This window comes from Anomalospiza imberbis, chromosome 1 (genome assembly GCF_031753505.1).
Source record: "Anomalospiza imberbis isolate Cuckoo-Finch-1a 21T00152 chromosome 1, ASM3175350v1, whole genome shotgun sequence".
Classification (NCBI taxonomy): domain Eukaryota; kingdom Metazoa; phylum Chordata; class Aves; order Passeriformes; family Viduidae; genus Anomalospiza; species Anomalospiza imberbis.
Window position 1 is genome coordinate 74,372,773 of NC_089681.1, and position 27,646 is coordinate 74,400,418.

Below are 27,646 nucleotides of genomic sequence, written 5' to 3' on the forward strand. Positions count from 1 at the left end.
TGAGTACTCTTAAAACCAGAAGTGAAATTTAACTTTTAACCTATCTGCAGCCATGTGAAGTGATTCATTTGGATGGAATAGAGGGAGGGAGAAAGACAGCTATGTATAAGCTTTATTTATTGGAGGAGATTTTTAAGGCTTTTCATTCTGACCCTAAGTGGACCTTAATAGATCTTGCTTTCTAGTCAGTTTTCGTAGGCTCACTTGAAGTAGGGAAGAACTGTTCAATGTATAAATGCTCCCCAAGCAGCTAAATGCAACCTCTTGCACTTGCTTATAGCTTAACTCTGATAATTGATGTTGCAGCTGCTTTTCCCAGCACATTGTGGTTGTTGCAGGGCACATGCTCCCCTCCACAGCCGGTGCTACCCTCTGTCAATAGCTGGGTCTCTCACATCCCCTTCCTTCCCAAGCAGCAGTTTGTTTCCAAGAGGTGGAGGGCAACTTGTGCAGCTGCTTATGCCAAACTTGGCAACCTTTGGGTGAGATGCCAAAATTTTGATCTGGCCTTCCAGTCTGAAGCAAGCCACCTGGATCTTAACTATTGTGAAAGCTACTTATTTCCTGTCATGAACAAGAGTTATTTACATCAAGGACAAAGAGGATTTGCTGATTTTTTTTTTTTTTTTAATTTTTCTTGTAATGGTTTTGTGCCATTTTTAGTATATTGGATTTTAGTAAGAACACAAAATATTTGGAAGTGTAAACCAAATACTATAAAACAAAAAGGTAAAGATATATCCAGGGAGGAGATTTAACTTTACTTTCACCAGTTTCATTACCAAATGGTATATCTAGGAATCTTGTGCATTCATGTGGTTACACTTTTCAAGGTAACAGGAATAAGTTAATTCAAGTCTTAAGCTTAATACACAGGCTGGTTCTCACTGCAATAAATCTGTCCCAGAGAAAAGCTGGATGGTGTAGTGCCGTGCATTGAAGAGGGACATATATATGGTTACCATGGATTAACACACAGGTTGATGTGGCTAAAGGAGCTACTGTCTGAAGGATAGTTCACATGTAAGGAAGGATAGGTATGTGACTTCCTGTTACTGAATTTGAGAAGCTGTGCACTGATAAAAGTCAAGGCTGTCTCTTTATAGGGCAAGATCCTGTGTTCCATAATTGTAGGGAAAAACAAAATCTCAGTGATTCTGCTCTCTTGAGAATGAGGATGGATTTTCAGTACAATTCTAAAGGCCTGCTTTCAGCAACAGTAAATTGCTGTTGTCAAGTCCTGAGATTTATTTTGAGTTAAGCAATACTCAGTATTGCTTAGTATTTCAGCTTGACGTTCCTATTTGGGTGACTAAACCAATGCTTCACTTCTCAAAACAAGTTTTTAGTACCTTTTAAGGGAGAAACTTTCAAATAAGGCATCATAGGAGTTACAAGTACAAAAATTATGTATTGAGTTTTTTAAACTGCAAGAATAAAGTACCTATGATGATATAATTAGTTTGTCTTGCATGCAGGAGTGGGAAAGACTGATTATGTGTCTGTCCAGTCTTTTTCCTGCCATTTTCTATGCATCTGCTGAGACACAAGGAACACAAGGAGTCCCGTGAAATATGAGTAAGGAGGAGGATGTTGTCTGTTTGAACATTTTCTGCTCTTTTTGCTAGATCAGATGGCCTTGCTTTCATTACAGTTTAACTGTGCCTCTCCTTGTACTGGGGAGGGTTAAAATGCTTGAAGAGTGATGCAGGCAAAATGAAACTTTGTTTGGAGAAAGCTGACACATGCTACTATTAAAGGATGTGCTCTGACTGCTTCTTGTCTCAGTGTTGATAGGACCATGAGTAGAAGTTACAGTTATTAACTATAATCCAAAAACTCCTATCTCAATTGTTGGCGTATTGCTAAGTTGACTAATGTTCTCAGAACAGGCTGTTTGCATACACTAAACCATTTTATTAAGGTAGTAATCAAATTCTGAATGCTATCCAATGAGAGAGTCAGAGATGAGCACTAGTGAGAGCTTTGGATTGTTAAAAAAAAGTATGAGCACAAGGATTGAATATCCCTAGATTTGCAGAGTTAATAGTTAAAAAGATGTCTTGCTCAAATCCAACCACAGAGACTGGTACAAATGAAAACATGAAGAAAGTCAGGTGAGGTAAAATCATCTTAGCTTAGAGGTAGTGTAATTTTTTCCTCCTCTTTGTACCACTTGACATATTTCACCCCTGAGATTCTTTTTACTTTAAATACGCATTTTTGTAACCATACATATTTGTCTCTTGAGATAGACTTAAGCAGCATGTGAATTCTATACTGCCCTTGGTTCTCAGGATTTGGGCAAATGAGAGCAAGACCACAGGTGTACGTCCCTAAGAGAACCTGTATGGTGCCAGAACAGTTAACGCTTAGGCACAATGTCTGGATGCCACCAGCCTGAGAATAGACTGAAAAGGTAAAATGAGTTCAGGCTATTTTCAGCTTCTGAGGAGCACTCCAAAGTCAGCAAGACTAAATAGAACAGGCTAACTGTGCAATCCTTAAGAGGGAAGAAGCAAGTAAATAGATTTTAAAAAGCAGTCAGTTACTGAGGTGTTAATATAGCAACAAGTACGTTCATGTTTATGAATCACAAACTAAGGGAACAGAAGGTGGTGTTACTGAAAAGAAGCAAATCTTATTTCATTCTTGGAACTTATTGGGGTGGCTGAACTTCAGATTTGTAAAGAAAATGCTCTGATTCAATTGGTCCTACTAGTGAACTAGGTCCAGTTTAGAGCCCCATACGTAGTGCTGTAATGGGAAACATATACTTGAAAGTGATGTGGCTGTAGGGAGAGTTTGAAGACATGGGCATTTACTATGATTAAGTCAAGGTGAGTGAAAAGTAAAGGAGGAAGGAAAGTAATGCTGGTGTTGGACTATATAGTCTTGTAGTAAGATTCCTCTGGTCCACTGTGAAATATGTAGGAAAGAAATCAGATATTTGAAGAAGGTTGGAGTGGAATTCATACTGCACGTGTTTCAGTGCTGATAGCAATAGTTACCTGAAAATACTTATAGTTGAAGAAGATGTTAAACACGTTCCTTAATTGCAGCTTGGGTGTTGCCAAGTTTATATTTTTTCAAGAGAATAGATCAGGTTTTATCTTTAGTTGTCCTGCAGCCTTCATCATTGAAGTTTGTATTCCCAAACTGACAGATTTACTCTTGCTTCAAAAATGAGACTAGAAGAAATGTTAGAGAATGTGTAAATCATTAAAGCAGGTGTTAATTCATACATTAATACTACACCAGGTTCTGGTAGTCATTTGTGTGTGAGGTGGCAGATGGTTTGAAAATGCCATCACTAAATTGATTCTATCACAGTAAAATAGTTCAAGCTCACTAAAGTTTATATAGAGCTGCCACTTATGATGCTTATGGACTGTGTCACTTAGTTCAGAATTTAAAACTGAATTCATAATAGTTCTGTGTCACTAAACTGCTGATGGAAATCTTGGAGCTAAACAAACATTTTCTAAATGGGTCTAGGAAAATCAGGAAATAGAATGAAGCCTTCATGTCACCAGCCAGCTTTATTTTGTGTGAGCGTGATAGAAGTTCAGTTAGCTGGTAGGCTGTCACCTTTATTTTCCCCCTGTATTTGCCGAAGATGGACACAGCGCAGTTAGGCTACTAATCTTTATTGCTTTGCTGAGCAATACCTTTTTTTATTTGTATACTCTCTTAAGAGGAAAAATCTGCAATGAGGAGCTTTCCAGAGATCCTTTCAGCTTCTGGCTAAAGAGCATTTTTGAGAAAATAATCATGCTAAGTACATTTGTACGTTTACTAAACACTTTGTAATGCAGTGACTTAAAATTGTTTCCTTTTAAGTCTTGTTACAATAGTTATGTGTGTTGCACAATTAAAGAAATGCAATATCACATTACCCTTTCACATTTGAGACCGTTGATACACATGTAGAAGCTGCAGGGGGTCACTAAATAAGACTTTATCAGTTAAGTCCTAGCTGTTGCTTCCTTAACTAAAACCAGGTTGTAAATGCATGCAGTGAATAAGATACCAGTCTCTGGTAAATGAGTGACATGTCACTTGTAACAGTGTTCTCATCTCTCAAGCAGTGTGCAAAATATGCAATTGTTTTATAATAATGGCACTCAAATTGCCTATCCTTGTAGGAAATGGAACAAAATTTTTTGACCTTCATGGGTCAATTAAAGACAGTCTAATTTTAATGAGTTGCTATTAGAGATTATTTTCCTTCTTAACTAAATCTATTTCATTTGGGTCATTGCATTCTAAAATACTGACACTTAAAACTTTGGTAGATATATCATGTGTTGAGGTAAAAGGTTTAGATTATTTAGATTATTTTAAGTTGTTTTTTGATTTTTTTTTTAAGGAAAGGAATATGGTGTACGTAGCTTGGAAAGCTTTCAACTGTCAGCATTTTAACTCATATTCATACTGCTATAGGCTGTATTTGTCCAGTTGTGTGAAGCCTGATTGCCATGGGAGAATGAATACATGTTAACCACAGCTCAGTTTCAATTTGTTTTTCTTCATGTTTATAGTGCCATGTCCTTCATTTTTAACTGCTGTTTCAGAATTTCCAAAATTGCTTTATTATGTTACAGAAAGAGTGCAAATGGCAGTCTACTATAGCCTTTATTCTTTTCTCTTTTGGCACTTGTTTCTTCCCACAACTGTAAAGACCATCTAATGGCTTTCTGTATTCATTTAGCAGTCCTGAATTTATGCTACATACACTTTTAATAGGCCTAAATGCTCTCCAGTCTTTTGAAATTTATTGGAAATAGCAGATTTGTACTCTGCCAGTTGTTTGGCTGTGCTTAAAAAGCAGAGCATAGATGTATGGGGTAAGATAAAAAAGTAAGAGGTAGCATTGTGCAGAAAGGAAAGACAGCCAACATGACACTGCTGTGCTCAGTTTGTTGAGTGGACCAGCTGAGCTGTAGGCTGTGTCAGGTATGCTCCTGCTTGCATACATGAAAACAGTTTACAATTAATAGGGACCTGTCCTAATTGCCACTCAGATAGATGAGTTTGGACAGTGAAGCCTGGAGGAGCTGCATGCAGCACTTGCTCCAGCCAGTCAGTGTCAAGCTGTGGGCAATGGCTCTATGTCAGCAGGTTATGGTTCCACCTGGTTTGCTCAATGTCTCGTGGTTGGACTAGGTAATCTCCAACCTCAACAATCCTGTGATTCTAGGAACTTCATTCTAGATCTATAGTAGTCTGCCCAATTGAATGAAGTGTCAACTCCACATTACATGCATGAAGCTCTGAAAGAGTTACTCAGAAAGTTTTTGGTGGCAAAGTCATTCTTGTTTTACTTCACAGGAATCAGAAACTCTTGATTGAAAATTAGATTGACTAAGAGCCATCAGTGACTAACACCAGTATGATAGAGAATACTTCTGATCTTGGACTTTGTCTAATTTTGAGTGCTACATCTGAGGCAGTGTAGCATCAAGAAAATAAAATATAAAATTGTTAAACTTCTTGTAGCTCAGAATTCTTTATTTTGTTTCTTTAAAAGTTACTTTTAGAAGTTGATATAAAGATTCACAGATGTTACACACATGTATACTGTGGATAGATTGACAGCTTAGTAATGATACTTTAATTCTCTTATATTGTGTGTCTGAATGTCTTGTTGACTTGAATGTCTGTAAACATTTTTAAAGTTGCTCTAAAATATGGCTGTTTCTTCCTCTTTATTGTAATAATGTGTCTTCATGTAATATAAATTGGCTTAAGCTGATTGTTAACATGAGTTCTAGATCATTTCAAGTCATCATTCTCACTTGTCAGTTACGGATAGGCTGCTACATTATACACCTAGATTCCAAAGTTTGGTGTGCATAAGCTTGGCAAATAAAATCAGACTACTGATCAGTACTGTAAAAAATTTTAGGAATATACTTCTGTATTTAATTGGTCTGCTGACTTGCACTAATTTTTCCCTCCTTCTCCACAGAATGTGTATGTAAACATAAGCCGCATCATGTCAGTAGCAAACCGCCTGATCGAGTCTGGTCATTACGCTTCACAGCAAATCAAACAGATTGCCAGTCAGTTGGAACAGGAATGGAAGGCATTTGCTGCAGCCTTGGAAGAACGTAGCACGTTACTGGATATGTCCTCCATCTTCCATCAAAAAGCTGAACAGGTTAGTAAATGGGGAGGGCATCAGCAAAAGTTTATGTGCTGGAATGGGGAGCTGTGCAATTTGCTTTTGCTTTGAACAAAAGTGCAAAAAGTGATTGAAAAGGTTGACAAGAAAGCCAGAATATTTATTTCTGCCAATTTCAATACTCAAACAAAACTTTTTTCTCCTCAGTTTAGCCCATTGGCCTTAAATTTTCCACTGAATGCTTTGTCTACATCAGTGCAAGATAAAACAACCAAATTAGCTATATGAATCAAAATGAAGTAGACTTAAATACTTAATTATATAAGGCTTTTAAGTATTGATATAATGCCTTTCCTACATCTAGAAGCTGTCACTTCTTCTATTGTCCTCACCACTCAACTCCCATCAGTCCTTGAGTATCATGATTTAACTCATGATAATTGCTTCTAGAAAGCATAAGTTGAACTGGCCTGAAAGTTGAGAAGTTAATTAACTGCCTTCTGAATCTGAAATTGTGGTGGGAGATGTTTACTTAGGATTCATAGGAGATTCCTCCTATGCTAAAAAACATTTTAGCTTTAGGCCTATACCAATTATTTTAATTAAGTCATTAACCATGTGTAACTGCCAGAGAAGAGGTATATGTAGGGGAAATAGGAATAAATATCCCCAAGTTAATAATCCTAATGGCAAAAGCATGTTTTGCCTCAAGGGAGTTCAATTCTCAAGGAGTTGCTGTGTGTGCGCAATTGAGTCACCCGCTGATCTCGTAGACTCTCTGCTCTGCGCATCCCTGGTGTGTTCGGAGAGCAGGGGTTCTTGGATGGATATGGCTGATGTGCTGTATGTAGATATTTTTCTTTCATTTTGCCTGCTAAATTATATCCAAGGAAAAGTCTCATGTCTGATATAACTTTAATTTGGAATGAATGAAGGAAGCATTTGGGAGCTGGAAACTTCAGAAACAGAGAGAGGCGGGCAGTTGATTTTAAGACATTTTTCCCTGATTTCTACTGCATGGATATTTAACTTGATAAATATCTAGGCATTAGAAATGAGAATGTATTAAGATGCAAATACACATTGCTTTTCATTTTGTTAGTGGTGACACTGTTTTAATGTCCTTAGACAGACTAAGGTAAATTATATAAAATGATGTCACTATAATAAGTCCTTTCAGCAGATTTTACAGAAAAGCTACCTGAAAATTAGATGAAGGAATTGTCTTCTGATAGAAAAATCAGCAGTCAGCTTGAAGCTTTTGATAGACATAGTTTGGTACCTTGTCAGTGTTGATGCTTTTCTAATTACTCGGGTCATTTGGGTTTGCATTTAAGCACTTTGAGCCATACATGTAGGAGAGAGATGAATTAAATGTGAACAGGTAGGTATACCTTGACTTAAATGCTGTCATTTTTAATAACAAAAATAATAAATTATGCTCATCAGAAGTCAAGGGACTAAATTTTTTGTGTAATTATGTGTTGGGCAACTATAGCAAGGGTCAGTGTTATCTTTACCACTAAATATAAGTGTAAATAGGAGGAAAGATAAAAATGAGGAAAATAGTGCAGCATCTGCTGGGAATAATTTACTTTTAATTGCTCCTTGTGCAGTTTTCATTTTATGATTAGCTGCAATGGATTGCCCTAGTTGATTTGTAAGATACCTGCCTGTGATATATTAGCTGTTTCATTAACAGTGGAGAGCGAGTTCAAGGAAAGAGGGTGAAATGTGAGGAATGACCCCTTTAGAGCCTGGTGATGCTTGACCTACATAAAAAGATTAAAATGTAAGCAGCCCAAGAGAAAACACACCCTTCTTGAATGCATGTGTTCTCTTGCAAGTGACAGGTAAGTGTCACTGCCTGCTGTCAGGCACAGTGAAGACTGTACCAGCTATCAGTGCCTGCTCACTGGTGCACATGGAGCTTCTGTTAACGTTCAATGCTTAAACTTAGAGATTTTTTAAACTGGCCCTTAATGAGAATTAAATAAGTATTTTAGAGCTACATACTCCACCACCCTTCTGTCCGGCTATCAAACAATAGAAGAGTACCAGAACCGATCTATGAATTTGTTTTTCCTCAAAAGACTACTTGTGCTCCAAGAATTAAGATATGTATGATGAAACAAAAGACTTGGTCTCATAACTTTTGGGTCTTGAACTTGACATGAATAGAGAAAATTTACTTTACAGAACTCCCATATGCTTGGCTGTACTAGGTTTGACAGATATGAATACTCCTAGAAAAACAGATTGCTTTTTCCTCTTTCCCTTCCTAGCATAAAAGGGGTATAAAATTCATGCCCCCTCGCTGTGAAAAAGTAAGTCGGCAGAACTTCTGCTGTGCGTATAGCTGTGATGGCAGTTTCTTGTCTGTCAAGACAGCTTAACTTCAGAGATAACTTAAATTGTCTGCAGAAGAGATTTCTGTTGCAGTATCCTCAATTTCCCCTGAAAGGCTTGACTCGAGCAGCTATGCTGATAGAGCTGTGTGCTCAAAGTTCAGTGCTAGTCCTAAGAGACCTCCGCTTAAGTTCTAAATCCCTTACATGCTTGCTGCAGTAGTAGCTTGACAAATGGATTTAGTGCTTCTCTGCACATAGAAGTTAGTTCTTTGGGGACTGAGGTGTGAATTCTCTGTGCCCTGACAATGTTTTGCTTCCTTGATAACCTCTTTCCAGCAAAAGACTTCTATGGAGTGTTTCAGTGAATGGTTCACCAGTAATTCTTTGTGTGCATGTGCAAAGTAACATGGTTTTCTCTGAAGATTAAAAAGAGGTGAGGTGATAAACCTCATGATACCATGAGTATCTGCACAGGGAGCTGATGAGTGAAAACCTAGGGTCTGAACTTGAAAGCTGTAGCATGTTTTACTTCCTTGTGTAAACAAGACCTTAGTCGGTTTTCGTGTTTCTGAAATGGTAGGTGCAGGATGAAGGAAACTTTTTCTTAGCTACAAAGTCAAGAAATGTAGCAAGAGTACGCTTGAAGCATCAATATTGCCAACAGTTAAATTGATTCTGAAGACTGCCAGCGTACAGCCAAGCCTGCCTGTCTCCTAACAGCGCAATGAGTTTCAGATACCTAAAAGCACAAGTATAGTCAGAGTTTAATATTTCTTTTTATTCTGATATAAATTTCTGGTTCTTTCAGAGAGAAATACTTTAAAGACTTTTTGCTTAAAAGAAGTCTTTTCAGTGTCTGTCACACAGATGAATGTCCTTTTGTGTATTACCGTCATGTGTGTACTTAATGGTAGAACCCAAAATCAAAGCTGAATGTTTCTTCTCTGTTGCAGTACATGAGCAATGTGGACTCATGGTGCAAAGCCTGTGGTGAGGTGGAGCTTCCCTCAGAACTGCAAGATTTAGAAGATGCTATCCATCATCATCAAGGGATATATGAGCACATTACTTTGGCTTACTCTGAGGTCAGTGTCTTGTTTGTTTCCTTAGATAAAATTGTGTCAAGTTTGGATCATGATTCAGTATCTCTTGTTGCAATGGGAGTTAGTTCAAAACTCAAGTGCTGAGCTTCTTTTTTAAATTTTATATACTGGATTTTGCTACTACTGTTCAAAAGTGAAGTGTTAAAGTTCTCCCTGTAACCTTCGGAAAGAAATTAAAAGGTGAGATTTAACCATGTGTGGTACAAACAAGCCTTGGAGCACTAAAGAACTAAGTATGTTTTAATTTGCATTTGTGTGTTACCGGCCTTGAATAGCAGTGGGATACTATTGTTTAGACATTTACTTGAAGGGAAGTTAGCTTGGCATTCTTAGGGAAGTTATTCTGTTGGCATGGATTTCTCTAAGTGTATTTTGAAAATCTATCTCTGAAATTGCCTCACAGAAAAAACTTAACTGTCAAAGGATGTTACTTGAGAAGCCAGAAGGTAATGCACTTAGTTTCATCAACCTCAAAGACACTTAAATGAGCTAGGATGCCTATGTAGTCAGCATTTTTAAGATTACCATATCCTATGCTAGTGCTCTAATCTTGGACTCAGAACACACTGGAATCATAATATTTGTCACTATTTCTAGTAGTTGTATTTACAACTTAAGATAAAATGCTTATTTTGAAGGTGGTCTAGAAAATGATGACTCAACTATCATTTTGTTTTCTTTAAAATTTTGAGTTTTCTGTTGTTGCGTTACTTAGCGGAAATCAAATCGGTATATGCTATTATTAGCTAACAGGTATTTTCTACATTTCCTGCTTTATTTGCCTTTCCTTCTTCTGTCAGGGTTGTTCTCATTGTTGGGTAAACCTGTTTTTACTATTCAATTGGACTGATGTTGTTCTGAATTAAATACAGTAGTTTTGTACTGAAATTCCGTGTTTGGTTAAATCATGGTAAAAATGATCAGTGGACACAGGATAGCTTAGGCCACAGCTTGCACCTGTCTTTAAAAGGAGGTTTGAATTAATGGCTGTAATTTATACATTACATTAAAGCTGAAACTACTTTCTGATGAACCAGCTTTATTATAGGAAGCTGAATCCTAAGTCAGGTCACATTTCATTTAGCAGTAAGGGAGGGTAAAATTAGTGCTGATGATCCATCCTATTGTCAGTGTATCAAAACTGAGTTTTTTGAATACTTGCCACCTTAGGCCCTGCATAAACTTTGTGACCTTGAGTCAGATGTCCAGGGTTCACGAATTCTTGTTCTTCTGTGTAAAATACACATTGATATCCCTATTCTCGCTCTATGCCATGCTGCTGTGTCAACTGATCTAATGGCATACTATCACACCTGATAGTACTTGCAATTTTACTTACACATAACTCTTATAAGTCATTCTTGAAAGCATGTTTTGTAGTAAGATTTCTTGTCTTCAATAAAAACTTTCATCATTGTGAGGGACAGACACATAGTATGTTCGTAACATTTATGTGGAGAGGCAGTCTGGGGTGCATGCTTCATGAGAGTGCAGCAAGGAGGAGGAGGGCTAGATTTCTCTAGAATAATGATTATAAAGGGCTGAGGTTGAATTTTTTCTACTTGGTTCTGTTTGGTTTGAGTTGGTTTTGTGTGGGTTCTTTGTTTTTTGTCAGGGATGTGACTGGATGAGCCTGCTGTAAAGTGTAAGTAAGTACTGTGGATTAGCATGTTAAATAATGTTTGCTTGCTGGTGGTGCATAAAGAAAATAAATTAGACTGGTAGATTATAGGATTGCTTTGGGACATACCTTGAAAATTTATTTAGGATTTCAAAACTGTAGCTTTTGACTTTGGGATAGCTAGATATTTTAACAAACTCTTCACTGGTACTGCTCAAAGGAAAAAAAAGAGCACTAAGTGCCTTTCTTCTGATTTCTGGTCATTACTTTTCCCCATCTGGTAAAAAAGCCAGTTTTATCTTTAGCAACCAGAATTGGTGTAGAAATAATAACTGTATGTGTATGTACAAGTTGTGTTCCTCCTCTGGGCAGAAGGTTTTGCTTTGCATTTTTCAAATGTGCATCCCTTTTTGAAGATTGATGGAGGCGTCTTTCTGTGTCAGGGTATTACAGCACTATTACTTATCATTATTAGATGTATGACTTCATTTCTATTACAGTATGGAGCTCCTTTCATTTTGTGATGAATGAACAGTGGGGAATAGAGAGAGCAACACTATGGGAATCACAACACTGTCATTAATTTTAGATTGCAGTGTCTTGACAACATGACTTGGTTGCAAAGTAGAAGACAGTAATTTTAAGAAAGTAAATGCTTTTAAGACTAGACAGTCTGATTTTACTGAGGGTAATTACTGTATATTACTAGTAAAGCAACTTCCTAGCTTACAAAATGAGACAACTGGCATACCTGAAAATCCAACTGATGTGCCTTAAAGGAAGTTATATATCTAAATAAAGTTATACATATCACTGAAATCTTAAGGCAGTCATGCACTAGCAAGGAAGAAAATTTTAGTGTATTAACTCCAAAGGAAAATCTATGCAGTCATTTGTTTATAAAGCTAATAAACTAATTGGATCAAGGGGCTGTCACAATTACTTTTTTCACCTAGATTTTATGGTCTCTGAATGGATAATTGAAGTCCATTATCTTTAAATACTTGAAGAACTTACTAGATAATTCTTCTGGATACAGAAAAGAAAAAAGATATCATTGTAACTATGCTATGGACTATGCATTTTTTCTGCTGACCTGACTTTACTGGAGCTAATTTCAGAAGTGAGCATCTGTCACCCTACAACACGAAATAACTCGCACATGGACACTAGGTGTAAAAGGGGAAAGAAAAGAACTTAGAGAGGATTTTATTTTCTGACTCCACTATATATAGAATAGCAAAAGTGACAGTGGATTGAAGGGTAAAATTGCCACCTCTCCAACCACATTGGTCAAACTAACAGTCCATCAATTCTCTCTTCCCACAAAGAAGAATGCAAAACAATCATTATTTACATGAACAGTGTGAGAAGATTCAGTAGAAATATGTAAACATCAGAAGGCATGGAAAACTTTTAGAAGAGCTTTAAAACTCTCAGAAGAACAGGCTGACAAGCATCATTCTCTGTGTTGATACTCATTGCTAAAATGAAAGAGCTTGGACTGAAACTGAGAAATAAACTCCCTTGTAACCTAATTATCAGAAAAGAATTTTCATTTGGATCTATTTGACTACTGAATAACAAATTTAAAATGTGCGTAGACTTAGTAAAAATTGGTGAAAAGAACCACTGGGGGAAGGCCTTAGCAAATTTACTGTTTCTGACATGGTGTTGATTTGATGGATTCAGGCTATTGTTTACACTTGACTTGCAGTTTCAGATGATTTTTGTTCCTGTCTGCTAGATGAGCTGTTAGAAAAGTTCTTTGCAGGTAGCTGAATGATACCGATTTGTAACAGCTCTCCGAGCTTAATGCTAAAAGTGACAGAGTAAACACCAGTGAAAAGTGTTTTTAACACTAAATGTTGATAGGGACCAGATAAGAGAGGATTATTGCTTTTTAATTAGTATGCAAGTTAAATCTGAATATTTCTGCTGTGATACAAATCAGAGAAGACAACATTTAGAAATGACAAATGTTTCCTGTCAGTATCAGAAGTTAAACACATTTTAGTAAACAGTATCATTCTGTGCTACATGGAAAGGGTTTAAGTGTTTAATCAGAATTAAGTTTGCCATAACAGCAGTTTTCCCTTGGCTAACCAGTAACAGTAATAATTTAGAAGTTGTAAATCATGTCAGATTGAATCACATACTAAGTTTTATATCTGTTGGTTTAAATGTATTTGTCAAATATTAACCTACAGAAAGTAACTTCCCTGTTCATCTTTACAGCAAATGAAGAGATTGTTTTGGAAGGATAATTCTGGACAAATGCTTAATTTTAGGTGTTTGCTGACTGGGGAAAGAGATGAAGAATATTTATTCAAAGTTAGATTCGACTAGTTTTTTTAAAAAAAGCCCACAACAACAATGAAAAACTCAAACCAAACAAAAAATCCCAACACTTTGAAGGAAAATCATTCTTAAAGTAATGAAGACATGGAAAGACAGGCTGTTATTTAGAAGAGTGCTACTTGTTAAAATTATTTTAAAGAGAAAGAGGATATAATTTTTTTTCTTTCCTGTAACAGCTGCATGTAAGTAATCATTCCTGCAATAAAACAAGTCTTTGTCATTGATCCCCGAGTTCTTGAAGACATTTAGAACTGGGAGAAGGGTTGGGGTACAAAGTAGTAGCCCAAGAGCTTTTGGCAAGAATTATAATTCTTCGTCCTTTCTGGTGTTCAGGTGAGCCAAGATGGGAAGTCGCTCCTTGATAAACTTCAGAGACCTTTGACTCCTGGGAGTTCTGATTCCCTCACCGCATCTGCCAACTACTCAAAAGCGGTTCATCATGTCCTGGATGTCATCCATGAAGTATTGCATCACCAGCGCCAACTGGAAAACATCTGGCAGCATCGAAAAGTCCGCTTGCACCAGCGGCTTCAGCTTTGTGTTTTTCAGCAGGATGTTCAACAGGTAGGCTTTGGTTCACTTTGTCTAAATGCCTTTGTAGTCTGTCGGCCTGATTGCACTGACAGGTGAGTTTTGACTACGAATTCCTGTGTTCATTTGTACAACAAGTGAACAGTTGCAAAGGATTGACTGAACGGTAGCAAGTTCTGTGTATTATCAGAACTTGAGTATTGGCTATTACGGATAACGATTATATTTGAAAGTTAGTTCTACTTAATTTTTTTCCAATTTTAAATTAATTTATTTACTTTAGGTCATATATGATGAAAAAGATTTTTAATATAGACAGCTATTCTGAGTTTGTGCTGGAAGCTGACTTTAGCATTTGAGGTAAAATTCTGGACTTGAAGTGTCAAAAAGACTTCTGGTTGTAACATGCAAAAAATTAATAGTGTTATTCTGTAAATTTTTTGGGTTTAAATCCTCAGTGATACTTAAATGACTTAATAGTGTTTCTTTAAAACCTGAGAGTAGTATAATAAGGAATTATAAAAATTACATATGAGATTACTTTCTGATAATAACACTGTTCTTGAAATAATTGTTACTCGCTGCTTTTTTTAATTATTATGACTATCTGTAAAAGTTAGTAGTTACGTACAGGCATTAGTATCTCTGACACAGCTTTTATTTTGAAAGTAAAACAACATAAAATTCCTTGGCTGATGGATTTTTAATAAGCATAAAATGTTGGCTGTGGATTTCAATTAACAGAGACATTAGTAATTTATCCTTTAAGAGTTCATCTTCATAAAAAAGTAAAGATCCGCTAGTACTTGCTGATCATGTTCTTTCATTTCAGTGTAAAAGTGTCCACAAATCACAACTGCTGAATGGGGTTTTTAATAGATAGCCATAGTTCTGGTTAAACTAATCTTTTTTTGTCAGAATTAGTTGCTAAATTTCTTGTACATTTCTGTTTCAAGGAGATACTTGGTGTGAGCAGTTGGGAGTGAAATAACTGATTTTCATCATTTACAATAGTTGAAAAAGGTAATTTAGGCAGATGGTGGGAGATTGAGCAACCTTGATAACTGAACTTTCTTTGATATCTGGTGACTATCTCTTCATGTAATTAAAGAAAATAACTTAAATAATTAAGCAGTAAATTATGTAAAATTTTCAAAACTTTATTATTGAATTTTTTATCTAAAAAGAAATATGCATTGAAAGACAGCCTGTTATCCAGATTGTCAATGCTAAGATGTGACAAAGGATGTAGAAAGGCATGAAAAGTATTAGCTGACAAAAAAGTAAAAGAAAGCAGAGGGAATGTTATGAATGGTCAGCAAGGGCACAGAGAACAGAAGACTCCATTCATTATGCCATTGTCTAAATCCTTGAGGCTTTCCATGAAGATTACAATATAAGTAGTGCTAGTAAGGAGGGTCCAGTGCTGGTACTTGCATGAGTAGTCAATAAAGGGCTAACTCAGAATATGCTGTGATTCTGTGATGAGGCACAGTCCACAAACGAATCACATCTTAAATTGAAAAGGTTTCCTAAGAAATCTTCAGAAACTGAAATCAACACAGTAGTCTGATTCTCAGGGAATCAGGTCCTCTCAGTAGTCTGGTGCCAACAATTATGGATTGGATGGTGGAACTTCCTCCTCTAGTTTGAATTCTGGTCAAGTAGGACCTACTTAGGCAATCTAGGCCAAGGGGCTCCTGAGGTAATTTGCCAGATGCATAATTCAAGTTTCAGGCCTGTAGGCCAGTCTTTAGGCAGTTTATTTCCTGGGGGAAGGTGCTCATTAAATGCTGCAGAGAGTCTTACTGTACTGCTCCTACTTTTTGCCTTTAGTATCTTGGGAGTCCTGAAATGCTTGTAGGAAATTTTTGTTTTCTGCTCTATCCTAAATCATGGCTCTCAGTGTGGAGGAGTTAGCTCTCAGACTGCTTTGTTCTTTGAAGCTGGCAAATAACCTATCATTAGACTCAAGTCATTGTGCAGTCACCACCAGGTTCTTCAGCAAGATGCTGGATTTTCCTTTTCTGTATTAGACTCATCAGCCTTTGGAACTGCTGCATTTAAGATGAAGTAGTCACAGATTTGAAAGCAACAAAGTGGACAGCTTTACATATTTCTGTAACTTCAGTATCAGGAATGTGCTATCCAAATCATGAATGTGGATTGTGAGTACATCAGAAGTTTTCAGTATGAACCAGTTGCCTCGAGAATATTGATGCACGTTGACTTATTTAGCATATGCCTTACCTACTGGTTGGAGAAATTTATTTCATCCTGTTTATGCCTGTGGTTTCTTTATATGCTTTGCAAGACAGACACTGAATTAAGGTAGCAAGAGATCCTCTAGACAGCTTGAAGCTGCAGCCTTGTGTGCTAATGCACATCTTTATCAACCGCATGGTATTTCAAGCTAGATCTGTACAGAGGAAGCCCTTGCTTGCTGTCTTCCTAAGCCCTTCCCTTAGTATCCAGTAATTACCACTGTCAGAGATTGAGTTGTCCTTTGGTTTATCTCTGTAATGACTGTTAATTACTGAAAGGTTGCATGTGGAAGTATAGCTCCTTATGTTGCTTTCACTTAACTTTACAGTTTTTGGGTAATTTTGGTACTGTATTGTGAATCACAGTGTGAATTTTGCTTACTGTTCCCATTCATAATACAACTTTTCATCCTAGGATTTCGGTGCAGGTCAATCTGTAGGACAATGACCATTCAACATCCATACCAGACAGAATAATCTAATAGCCACAGCAGATGTCATGGAGACTGTAGCTCCATCAGCTTTGAAAATTTATTTGGGGGGAAAAAGTGATCTCGAACAAAAAAATTCTTTTTTCTTGCAAAACAAAAGCAAAACAAGTTTATCAGATCATCCTAATTTATCTGAGAAATGGTAGTTTTTCATTTGAATAATCATTAAAACCATTCAATGCATGAAATTACTCTAGTATGAGCTATTAGTTAAATTTATATCTGAGTTCTGGAGTTGTTTATGTAGAGCTTCAAAGCAACTTTCTTTCTAAAATACTTTAGTTTTTGTTTGCACAATCTCTCTTTGTTCACTTGTTAAAAATTTGATTAAGACTGAGAAGCTAATGTGAAAACACCTTTTAATTATTGTCAGTAAAGTTAAATGTGGTGGGGTCTTTTTTTTTCATTTCAGAATAAGCTAAGTGTGGCTCTCTTCCACTCTTTATAGTTAGTTTGCACATAGTGGCAAGCAACCAAGAGCATTGTAAGTGAATCTGTAACTGTCCTTTAGTATGAGTTTGTGGTTTCCTCCTCCTCCCTCTGCTGGATTAATGAAATAACTCAGTTCATGGAAGTGTTAAGTGAGTGACAGAGCTGAGTTGCAGGAGGGAATTGGCCGTGTTGAGCTGGTACTTTACTTTGTGTTACTTCCCCCTTAGAAAGCTCATTGGGTTTTTTCTTCCATCTTGCATGTTGTATGTTCTTGCATACAGGGAAGCTGTTTCTAGTGGAGTTTTCCAAATCAGCATAAACATTGTGGTGATACCTGAGTACACCAAGAATCATCTGCTGATCTTTTGAAGCATGTATTAAGGAAAGCAGTGCATGAAATAATGAAAATAGTCGATAAGAAGTGAATTACAGAAAACCTGAAATTTGAAATGTGAAAACGTATGACAGTCTTAAACTGAATGGAATTCTGAGTTTGACTTTAGGTTGCAGAAACATGCTGGGAGATCTAGTTCCCAGTTAGTTTGTATATTAACATCTGAAAAACAGGTTTTTATTTTAATTTAAAAAAAAAAAAAATCTGGCCACTGGTACTCAATTGTCTGTGTAGCCCTTCTACATGCTGGTAAAAAGTATGATTTTATGTTTAAGAGTTGATAAGCTTACTAAGTAGATAATAGTCTTTCATCTAAGGAACGGGGAGCTGACTGATTCTGATATGAAGCAGTAAAGCAGACTTGGAACAGCAACATGTTCTTCTCTTCTAGGCCATGAAAGTTCAAAATTGAGCATAAAGATAATGTTTCTGGTAGAGTGATACAGCTGACACTTGTATGATCGAAGTTTTGGTCCCTGAAAAACTCTCCTGATAGCTTGCAAGCCAGAAATTAGTAAAACATGCTGGTAGGAAGTGTTTTGAGGGGTTTTTTGGTGGGGGGCGTGGGAGGGGGACTAGTTGTTTTTGTTATTGTTGTTTGGGGGGGTGTTTTGATTTGGTTTGGCTTGGGATTTTTTTCCCCAAAAATACATGTATTTGGTCATAGTGGGTGTCTTCTCTGTCCATTTTGGATAAATGTGCCGCTTCTTGCTTGATCTACCAGTCTGAAGACAGGTTACAGTCACTAGTTTCAGCCTTAACTAATGAAGGGCGGGCCATGAATGCTTGCTACTTGCTAGCATCAACATGATTTCACTGTGTGATTCCCATGTGGCTTTTGAAGGCGGTTCCAGTGTAAAGTGGGACTTTTTTTGAGAGAGTATTTCCACATTTTAACTGTCTGAAGATCAGAAATTCAGATATTTCCATCTTCCCCCTCTGAATGCTATGTCAGCAGCAAGTAAGTGGAGATCAGAAAAGTGAACGTATGCAAAGTAGGTAAAGGGGTGGGGGGTGAGGAATGGATAATAATGTGGGAAAGACTGGTGCAACGGAGCACATTGAATCTGCAAAAGATCAGATTTACTTCTACAAGCAGCATATACCACATATTTTCCAGCCATGAGCAATGATTTTGTTAAAATGAAGCTGTCTTTCCATAGTAGTTTCTTCTGTTGCATATTCTTTTGGGAGTTAGAAAAGTAAGCATTTTTCTAGATCCTGTGTTGGGCATAAGGATGGTTTTGCTGAGAGTGCAGTAGCAAGCAACTTGCTGCAGTGGAGGATGATACTATTCACACTTTCATGGAAAAGTGTTGAGCCTCTTAGACTCCTATGTATTACTTAAGTACCAGACTGAATTCCATTTGCTTTCAGTATTGGTAGAAGAGTCCTTAGTGCCTGAGTATGATGATTTCTGTAACTTTTACTTCTCCCAGGAAGAGGAATAAAATGTGTAAGTTGCTAAAAGGCTAATATCAGTGCCAACTAATGCTATTGTCCCTTGACTGAAATGGTATGCAAAGCACTTACTGAAGGGAAGAGCCTAACTTGACTATGCCTCTACATGCTGTAAAATTCCCAAGAGTGCTTCCGCAGTTTTGTTAAGAATCAAGGTATGAAGACTGAAGACTAATGAGACATGTATTCATACTGATTTCACTTAGAGACAGTAATGTTTCTCTAGTTGAGTGGTTTATGTCAGGATCTGTGTACTGGATTTCTGTGACAATTTCTTCCCTTGAGAAATTATTCAGCATTATTTGGAGCAAAAATCATTCTCCCTGGGCTGCTTTCTGTGTTTCATCCCATGCTTTCTGGACTGATTTTGCTGTTGATTTCATTTGTTAGCTTGTAACTGTTAGCAGTCTCCAGAGTCCAGTCTAATTATTTCATCCAAACAGATCTCTTTTCAGTTCTTTTTATAATGGGAAAAGTAGTCTCCTGAAACTAGTCAAAAGTATTGGTAATAATAACTGAGGCAATGTTTAGTTCCTCACTCTCCTTTCTCTGATCGATACCTTACTTGAAAGAAGAAAATGAAAACTTGCATTGACCTAAAACACAATAATATTCTTTTGGCAATACTTACTGGGAAAACAAATATTGCAGAAGTTAAGTATGGATATTTAATGAAGTGTTGGTGATTTGAAGTGGCTGTATTATGTGCTATTAGGGAATTGTTTGTTGTTTTGAAGATGTCCAGTAGGAGAGAGCTTGCTAGTGGAAAAATATTTACATGGTCAAGATAAATGAGAAAACCATGTTTTCGTTCTTCTGCTGCAGAAAGCATGGATGTTTTTCATGGGAATGGTGTGTGGGATTACATGTGTATTGAATGTGATCAGCAGTGGTGTGATCAGCAGGAATGGCTCTCAAATCTGTGTGGAAGAAAAAAAGTCTCTCTTTAGTTATACTCAGTTATACTTTCAGTAAAAGAAAACTGAGGAGAAAACTTCACCCAACTTTAGGAATCAGAGTAAAGGACAGTAGTAGATAAAAAGAGGCACAGTACAAGCTTTTGGAAGTTATTTTCAAAACCAACTAAAATATTCATGTTTTAAAGAAAAAAGGATGCTGAAGGTGAGTATTAGGTAAGGTGTTCTGCGCCACTACATAAGTGCTGTGTAGATATGGTTAGCTGACTTAAGCAAATTGCTTATGTGCTGTTTTTAATTCTAAATGTCATTCTTGAACCTTTTGAGTATCTTCCAAAAAATTTAATATCATATGCATATTGAATTAATGGATTAAGTTCTGGCTAGGAAGCATTAGTTTGAAGAGAGGTTAGATGTTTTTGTTCATTCACTCATCAGAAATTTGGTATGTGTACAGTAATCTTTTGTGTTAACTGACAGGAACTAATTACACATACTATTTTTACTATTTATAAAGCTGTCAGCCCAGTCATTGTGGTAGAAGCAGTAAGGTCCTTAAAATGCCTTTTGTTCACCACTTTTTCAGCTATAAAATTTACAATAAACAATTATGTCTGATGTTTTGAGGTAATAGATGCTTCTTAAGAACTGGAGCATATTCCTTCATATGCTGTGAATACAGACATTTACCTCATAATGATTTCAGCTAATTTTTTCTTGTGTTAATTGAAGTTAGTTACTACTGAATCTGACTTCTTGACTTAATAATATATAGAAGGTGAAGTGAGTTCTCATCTAAAGTAGAACTTCACTGTGTTATTCACCAGCAATGTGCAAGCTTCCTTAGTGTTACCTTGCAGAAAAATGTCAGCTGAAGGAGTAAACAGATTAGAGAGACCCTCACAAGGGGTCGCGCCACTTGGATTAGATTACTGTCAAATTGATGAATGTGGAGAAATGGGGTTGTCCTTGGTAGGCTTCAAAATACAGATATAATCTTGAGTCATACTATTTTGCTAGTTTGAGCTAATTGCTACCTTGAGAAAAGTTAAATGAGATGTAATTAATGTCCTTCAATGGCAATATTGTGTTTTAATCCAGCAGTTCAGTTCTTTCTAAGCAGCGCCTTTACAGCTTCTCAATTGCTTGAATAATTGTCTTTTTGCTGTAGCATTCAGTGCAGCCACTCAGGGTCTCTGTGTGTCTCCCTTCTGTACCACAGGTGTTGGATTGGATTGAAAACCATGGAGAAGCTTTTCTTAGCAAACACACTGGAGTGGGAAAATCCCTGCATCGGGCCAGAGCTTTGCAGAAACGCCATGAAGACTTTGAAGAGGTTGCGCAGGTAAAAGCAATCACATGAAGGAGTGTACACTTGTCACAGAAATAAATGAAAAAATCCTGCTTTTGCACCTTAGACCTGTGCAGAGGGAGCTCCACTACAAAACATTTCATTTCAGGAAGGGACTATTTTGTTTCTGTTGCAAGTTTTTATTTAGTTTCTCCTTTATGCTCCAACTTTGAGATGAAAAAGACAAACTTACACAGTCCTAGAGGGTGTGAGGCTTAAAGTAAAATAGAACTGCTCTGGCATCGTTGTTGCTGTTTTTGTTGTTGTTATTATTATTATTATATTATAATTATTTCAAAAGCATGCTTTCAAATATTGATGTACAGAAGAATGAAAGCTCTCCTTTCAAAGTAGCTTAGTTTCATGGGGTTCTAGGATTTAAACTTTCATGCAGCCTGTAAGAGAGGATGGAGATGAATTGGAAGTCCTGCTTTCTGACTTTAAGCTTGGGGAACTCCCAGAATCTCAGTGAAGTCTCATGGAGAGGAAGGGGGACTCCTAAGAAACCAGATGAGCCAGCAAACTGGCCAATCTGGCTTGAGTTTTTTTCTTTAAATACAATTGAGTTTGTATATGCCCTCCTCTTCTGAATCACCCTTAGTTTAGCCTTAAGTGATGATACAACTTCAGAACACATTTTTCTGTGAAAAAAAAAAATCAAAACAAATAGAGATACAAAGGAATGCAGGGAAGTTAATAAGGAGCTGGTGTAGCTGTTAGCCTCTAAAAGGGGATGTGAGGTGAAGAAAAACCCTGTGATGGAAGCTGAAGGCTAGAATCCTCCCCATTAGTAACATGCACTGTCTGTCCAGTCTTAATGAAAACATCTCCAAGATTAATGAAGAAAAAGCTCCGAAGGTGAGGTTGATATCAGGGTGCTTAGGTCAAACAGACGACAACATTATTAGATAATTGTGGCATTGTATGCAGGAGCTCAGCAGTGACACCTACTATGGGGGATACATCAGAAATGTTGTTTACTAGTGGAAGAGTAAATTCTTGATAAAATTTTATTGTAAATACAGTCTTAGAGCACTCCAATGGCTGAGGACTTGAAATAGCAGCAGAAAACTTCCTCAATATTGATTTCCTGTAAAATTTTAAAAAATAATAGGTTTTGTTAATTTTGTATATATACATGCTGGATTTTCTATATGCATGTCTATTACTTAATTTTTAGTAAAAAATAATGTTTTCCATGTGGAAATACTTATTTTTCTGGGTCAGACAAGCAGGAGTCTATTTCTGTAAGATACTTAACAAAGCCGAAATGATCTCATACTTAATACTGTATTATTTGGGCAAAGAAGAAGAAAATGTTTGAGTAGCCAAAAGGGGTTGAAGTGCATAGAAATGTTACTTGGATGTTAAAAAAAGCATCTTGTTAATTTGCATTAGACTTTAAAGCAGAACATTTTAAAGCAAATGTTTACTAAAAGCTTCCTAAAACTGAGTGTTACTGGAGTTTGAAATTATCTCTTCAGGGAATGGGTGTAAGTTCTATTTTTGGAGATACGGAAAACTTAGATTTGTCAAAGAACTTAAATATACTACAGGGGACTATCTTCCACTGACAGAAGGATGGACAAAATGATCTAATAAGTATTTTTTTCATCTCTAACTCTTGAATGTGTAGTGAGTTACTGCCAAGAGAGGCACACCCTCTGAGTTTTTCCTCTTACTTGCTGTAAAACTGAATATAAGCAGCCCAAAAGGCATTCCTGTTGTTGCTGTTAGAAGGAGGGTTATGTTCAAGTATAAAACAATGCTCTGTTGTTCTTGTTAAAGCATCAGTAACTTTTGGCTGACTTATTTTCTGCCTACATTTCTGGTTGGTCCAGGTCTTTGTTATGTTTTTGATTTTGGGCATTTTTTGTTGTTGTTGTTGCATTTTCTGTTGTGATTTTGGTTTTGTTCGTTTTTAATATGACTCTGGGCATTATTAGGGTTTTTCAGTCAGTTCCAGTCAGAAGTGAAAGTAATGTTAAATGAAGTGTCACTGGCATGGCAATGTTCTGGCAAATCCAGGGAGCCAACAGTTATGTTGACATGTTTCTGGTCAAAGGCTAACTCCTGATTTTGAGGGGAGTGAAAATCATTTTTTCTTCCTTTCTGCTTCTTCCCACATTCTTTTTTTAACGTGAATGAGGTGCCATTTCCTCAATAGCATTCAAAGAGATGTTAAAATAAGCTGTGTGTCAAATAGAATAGACGTTCCAGTCAATGGGCTGTAGTCTCACAACTTAGCCACCTCTAAATTAATGTAAAACGAAGGTTTGTTTCTTTTATTTACCACTTTTTATTACCACTACAAAAGCTAGATAGTCAAAACTCAGCTAATAATCCTCCCTAAATTCTGATTACAAATTAATTCTACACATTACATACTTTGACTTGCACCCACTATTGTAAAATTGTGTTGCTCTTTTCATGTGAAGCCTGTCCAGTTCAATTTCTACATACTCATCTTTTTCTTTCTTTTTTGACCTTCTCTCCATTTTCATCTGTGTGTCCATGAGACCGTTTAGTTGAACTGTCAAGTGTCCAAATTTTGACATAATTGAGTCACTTATGGGCATGAATTTTCAGCTTACAAGCATTGGATACAGGTCAATATTGTAGTTGTACTCCATGCATTTTTGTCTGAAATTCTAAATCAGCTTTTCGTGTTTCAAATGTGATCTGTGTCCGCTTTTTGACTGTAGTCTATGCTCCAAAAATACAAAAGGTGTATGGCGACAATTAATTAGTGGGATTTTTCTCCACAGGTAAGTCTTCTTGGCACAAGAGATGCGCAAGAAAGATTATTGCAGACCTTGTCTGAATAGACCTTTCATTTCCCTACCAACACCTGTTCCCACCTCCTTTAAGGTTATAAAAATGGGTTATGAATTTGGACTGGTTCTGAAATGGTTGCAATACATCAAATTAAAGGTCCATGTCTTACGCTAGCTTGTGGCTATCACCAGATGCATAAAGAAAAGGGCCTGTATGCTTAAAAAGTTACCTTTACCCTCCCAGTTATCTGAGCCTGTGTGATGCTGGAACTGAAGGATGCATCTGAACCAGTATTTAATAGTCACTGATGGACTTTTCTTTCTTTAATTAGGCTATTTTTTTAACACCTTTATGATCTTGGAATGTATGCCAGACTGTGGCAATGAGTTATGCAATTTAATTGCTCCTTAGATGAAAAGTACTTTGCTTTTTCATTTTAAGTGTATTGTCTGATGCTTAAATGTGGTAGTGTCCCCTGTATTAATGAGTCATCTATCTTATTTTCTATAGCTTTAATGATTTGTATACCTCTGCTGGTATCTGACCATCCATGTGTCGCTCTTCCTTTCCAGACCACAGTTAACTCCAGATTGTTTGAAGTGCAGTCCATATATCCACTTAATTCTGTTTATGTATTTTCAGTAGTAGTCATTTCTGCACTAGTGTCTGAAATTTAATTTTTGGGTTTTCTGTGATGTGTCACTTCATATGCTTTCTAAAAATATGGTGTTTGTTCTTTGTGAAGAATATTAAGAAAACATTATTTAACAGAAAGATGGGGGAAATTATGGAATTTGTTGTTGGAGAAGGTCGTAAATTCCATTATGGAGAATTTTTCATCATTTTGGAGAAGAATGCCTATTAAAGACTTGCACCATGGGACACAGAAGGATGGACTACAGGTAGTCTTGAAGTTCTTACAGGGCTCCTTCTTTTCCCCTGGGATCTGGGGAGAGTGTGCCAGTGAAGATACGCTGATGAAGTTTGTCAACCTGAAGGCTTCTTTCCTTTACTTCAATTTAGGAAATTTGCATTAGTACCATTAAGGAAAAACTCTTGCTCTTTCTGCCTAACTTTCAACTGGAGGCCGCCCCTCAGGACAAGCATTTTCAAAATCTTTGCATTACTGCTTTTTTCCCTCCAAGCATTGTTTAGAAGTCAGCAGAGAGCCGAGAGAGGCAGTAGGTAGTACTGAACACCTAGTTGATGTGATTTCTGTCCAAAGGGCTCTTTGTATTATACTCCAGCTCTACTTGGAATGAAATTTGAGCAACAAGGCATGTGCCTGCTGCTAGGTTTGAGAATTGCAACCCCTTCGGAAGCAGCATCCAGGCTGTGATCTTTTCTAAATACAGGCAGCTCACCATGCCCTTCACAGAAAGAGAAGTCAGATGTGCCTGGGCCTGTGTAATGCGGAAGACACTCCTGGAATTCGTAAACAATGCTTCACATGTGAGATAAAGTTTTCATTAAAATGGGAAACTTCTGTTTCAGCCATCTGCAGCTGGGTGTGGTGCTCTGGACTGATGAAGTAGTTGTTGTTTGAGAAGTGCCTTGAGGCTCTCTGGCCTTACCCCCGAACACATGTGAGCTGCAGCCATAGAAGACAGAACACCAAGCACAGCTCAGAGTGTGTTCAGGGCCAGTGTGGCCTGGGACAGCGGCCTGAAACAGTGGGCTGCGCCGTGGAGTAGCCTGCTCCCCACTGAATAGGATAAGCTCGTGTTTGTCTGCAGGCTTTCCCAGGGAAACCGGGAAGGAGTTCTCTATCTCTCTGTGCAACTAAAAAGCTGAAAGTTAAGGAAGAGCTGAGAGTTACATAGTCAAAGTCAAGGAACAGCATGGATTTAATTCCTTGCATAAATAGATCATAATAAATTAGGGGGGAGCTCCCCCCAGATATGTGAAAGCTTCACTGAGTCATGTAATCTGTCCTGGGCTTGCCTGGTAATTTACCTGATACCCTGGGGGAGAGCTCTTATTTCCTGCCCTTTAGTTCAGTTTTAGAGCTGGACTTGGATTTAATTATTGTGGATATTATAATGTTAGTTAGAGGTGTGATACTATATTTATGGCAAAGATAAGCACATTTGCATAGGCTTCATTTATCTTAGCAAGGACTGTTTTTACCTGATGTAATTAAGGTTGGGAGAACATAGAGGGGCAGAAAGGAGAAGAAAAAGGTATCATTTATATCGTCAAGAGTGCTTTCTTCTTTTTTTAGTCTGTGTTGCAACCTATCAGAAGACCTAATGATGCGAAATGAGTGAAGTTTCTTTAGTCTAGACTTGACTTCAGTTTTTTTCTTCAGTGGTTACATCCTTTTAACCTTCCTTGATGAGAGTTTTGAGAACCATTCTAAAACATGAAAACCCAAGATTAGACTCAAAAAGAGCACCCAAAGTATAACAAAAACTTGGACTCAGTCCTGTTTCGAATTAACGAGAAAGATACTGAGGCAGGCTGCAAATGCAGAGCTTTAAGAGTTGTTAAACACCTGTCTCTTCTCTGCACCATGGCATTCCTAGCACATCAGAGACCAGACTTCTTCCGTTGTTTTCTGCTTAGTCTCAAGTCTCTTAGAGGCCTTCTGATCTGTATTTGTTAATCCTAGGATGTATTGGGACACTATTCCACTAGGACACTCAGCCATAGCTTACTTCTAAATCTTCCTATGCTGCTGCTTTTTCACAAATGATGATACACATGATGCATGAATTTTGGATGCCTGACTTCTGTAAGGATGAAGAGAAATGTTCTCCTTCTGTGCTTGGTCACTTTCCACCTTCCTGCTGGATGTGTGGACTTGATGTTAAGTGTCTCTACCAGCAGTTAGAATTTCTTCAGCTCTAGTAGTACACATTTGACATGTCTTCTGTCCCTGACTGTAGTGAGTTTTCCAGCATTGAAGTAGGCCAGTTTGCATGTAGTGGATTAGGCATTTAGGCTGATCTTGATTCTAGATGTGTATATAAAATACTAATTCCAAATTTTGTGTCAGGGAGACATTTGAATAGACATAAATAAGGAGCTGAGGAATTTATTAAAAGTTAAGTGAAAAATTATATAGAAATGTAACAAAATCTTTAGTAAAATTATATTATGCTACCTTTAAGAAAAGAAGAAAGACAAATACATTCCAAGGGCCTTTTTGTAATTTTTTTTCATTAGTAGAGTGACTTTAAAATGTCCTGACTGACATTTCTTTCATTTAATCCTATGAAACTAACTTATTTCTTTCCAGAACACATATACAAATGCAGATAAGCTCCTAGAAGCAGCAGAGCAGCTTGCTCAGACTGGGGAGTGTGAGCCGGATGAAATTTTTCAAGCTGCCCATCAGCTCGAAGACCGGATACAGGATTTTGTCAGGCGTGTGGAGCAGCGCAAGATTCTGCTGGACATGTCTGTGTCCTTTCACACTCACGTTAAAGAGGTAAAACTTGCGCTAATTGTGGGGA

At 37.2% G+C, this 27,646-nt stretch overlaps 1 protein-coding gene across 3 annotated transcripts in view; it reads left to right on the plus strand.

Annotated features, from left to right (window-relative positions):
- TRIO (trio Rho guanine nucleotide exchange factor) overlaps positions 1-27,646 on the plus strand; it is a 241,893-nt gene that overhangs the window by 84,102 nt on the left and 130,145 nt on the right. For all 3 annotated transcript variants that reach the window (XM_068196995.1, XM_068196987.1, XM_068196979.1), the window contains exons 7-11: positions 5,975-6,166; positions 9,435-9,566; positions 13,900-14,130; positions 21,279-21,401; positions 27,430-27,621. In XM_068196995.1, the coding sequence (XP_068053096.1) occupies positions 5,975-6,166; positions 9,435-9,566; positions 13,900-14,130; positions 21,279-21,401; positions 27,430-27,621 (870 nt within the window). The remainder of the gene's footprint in view (positions 1-5,974; positions 6,167-9,434; positions 9,567-13,899; positions 14,131-21,278; positions 21,402-27,429; positions 27,622-27,646) is intronic.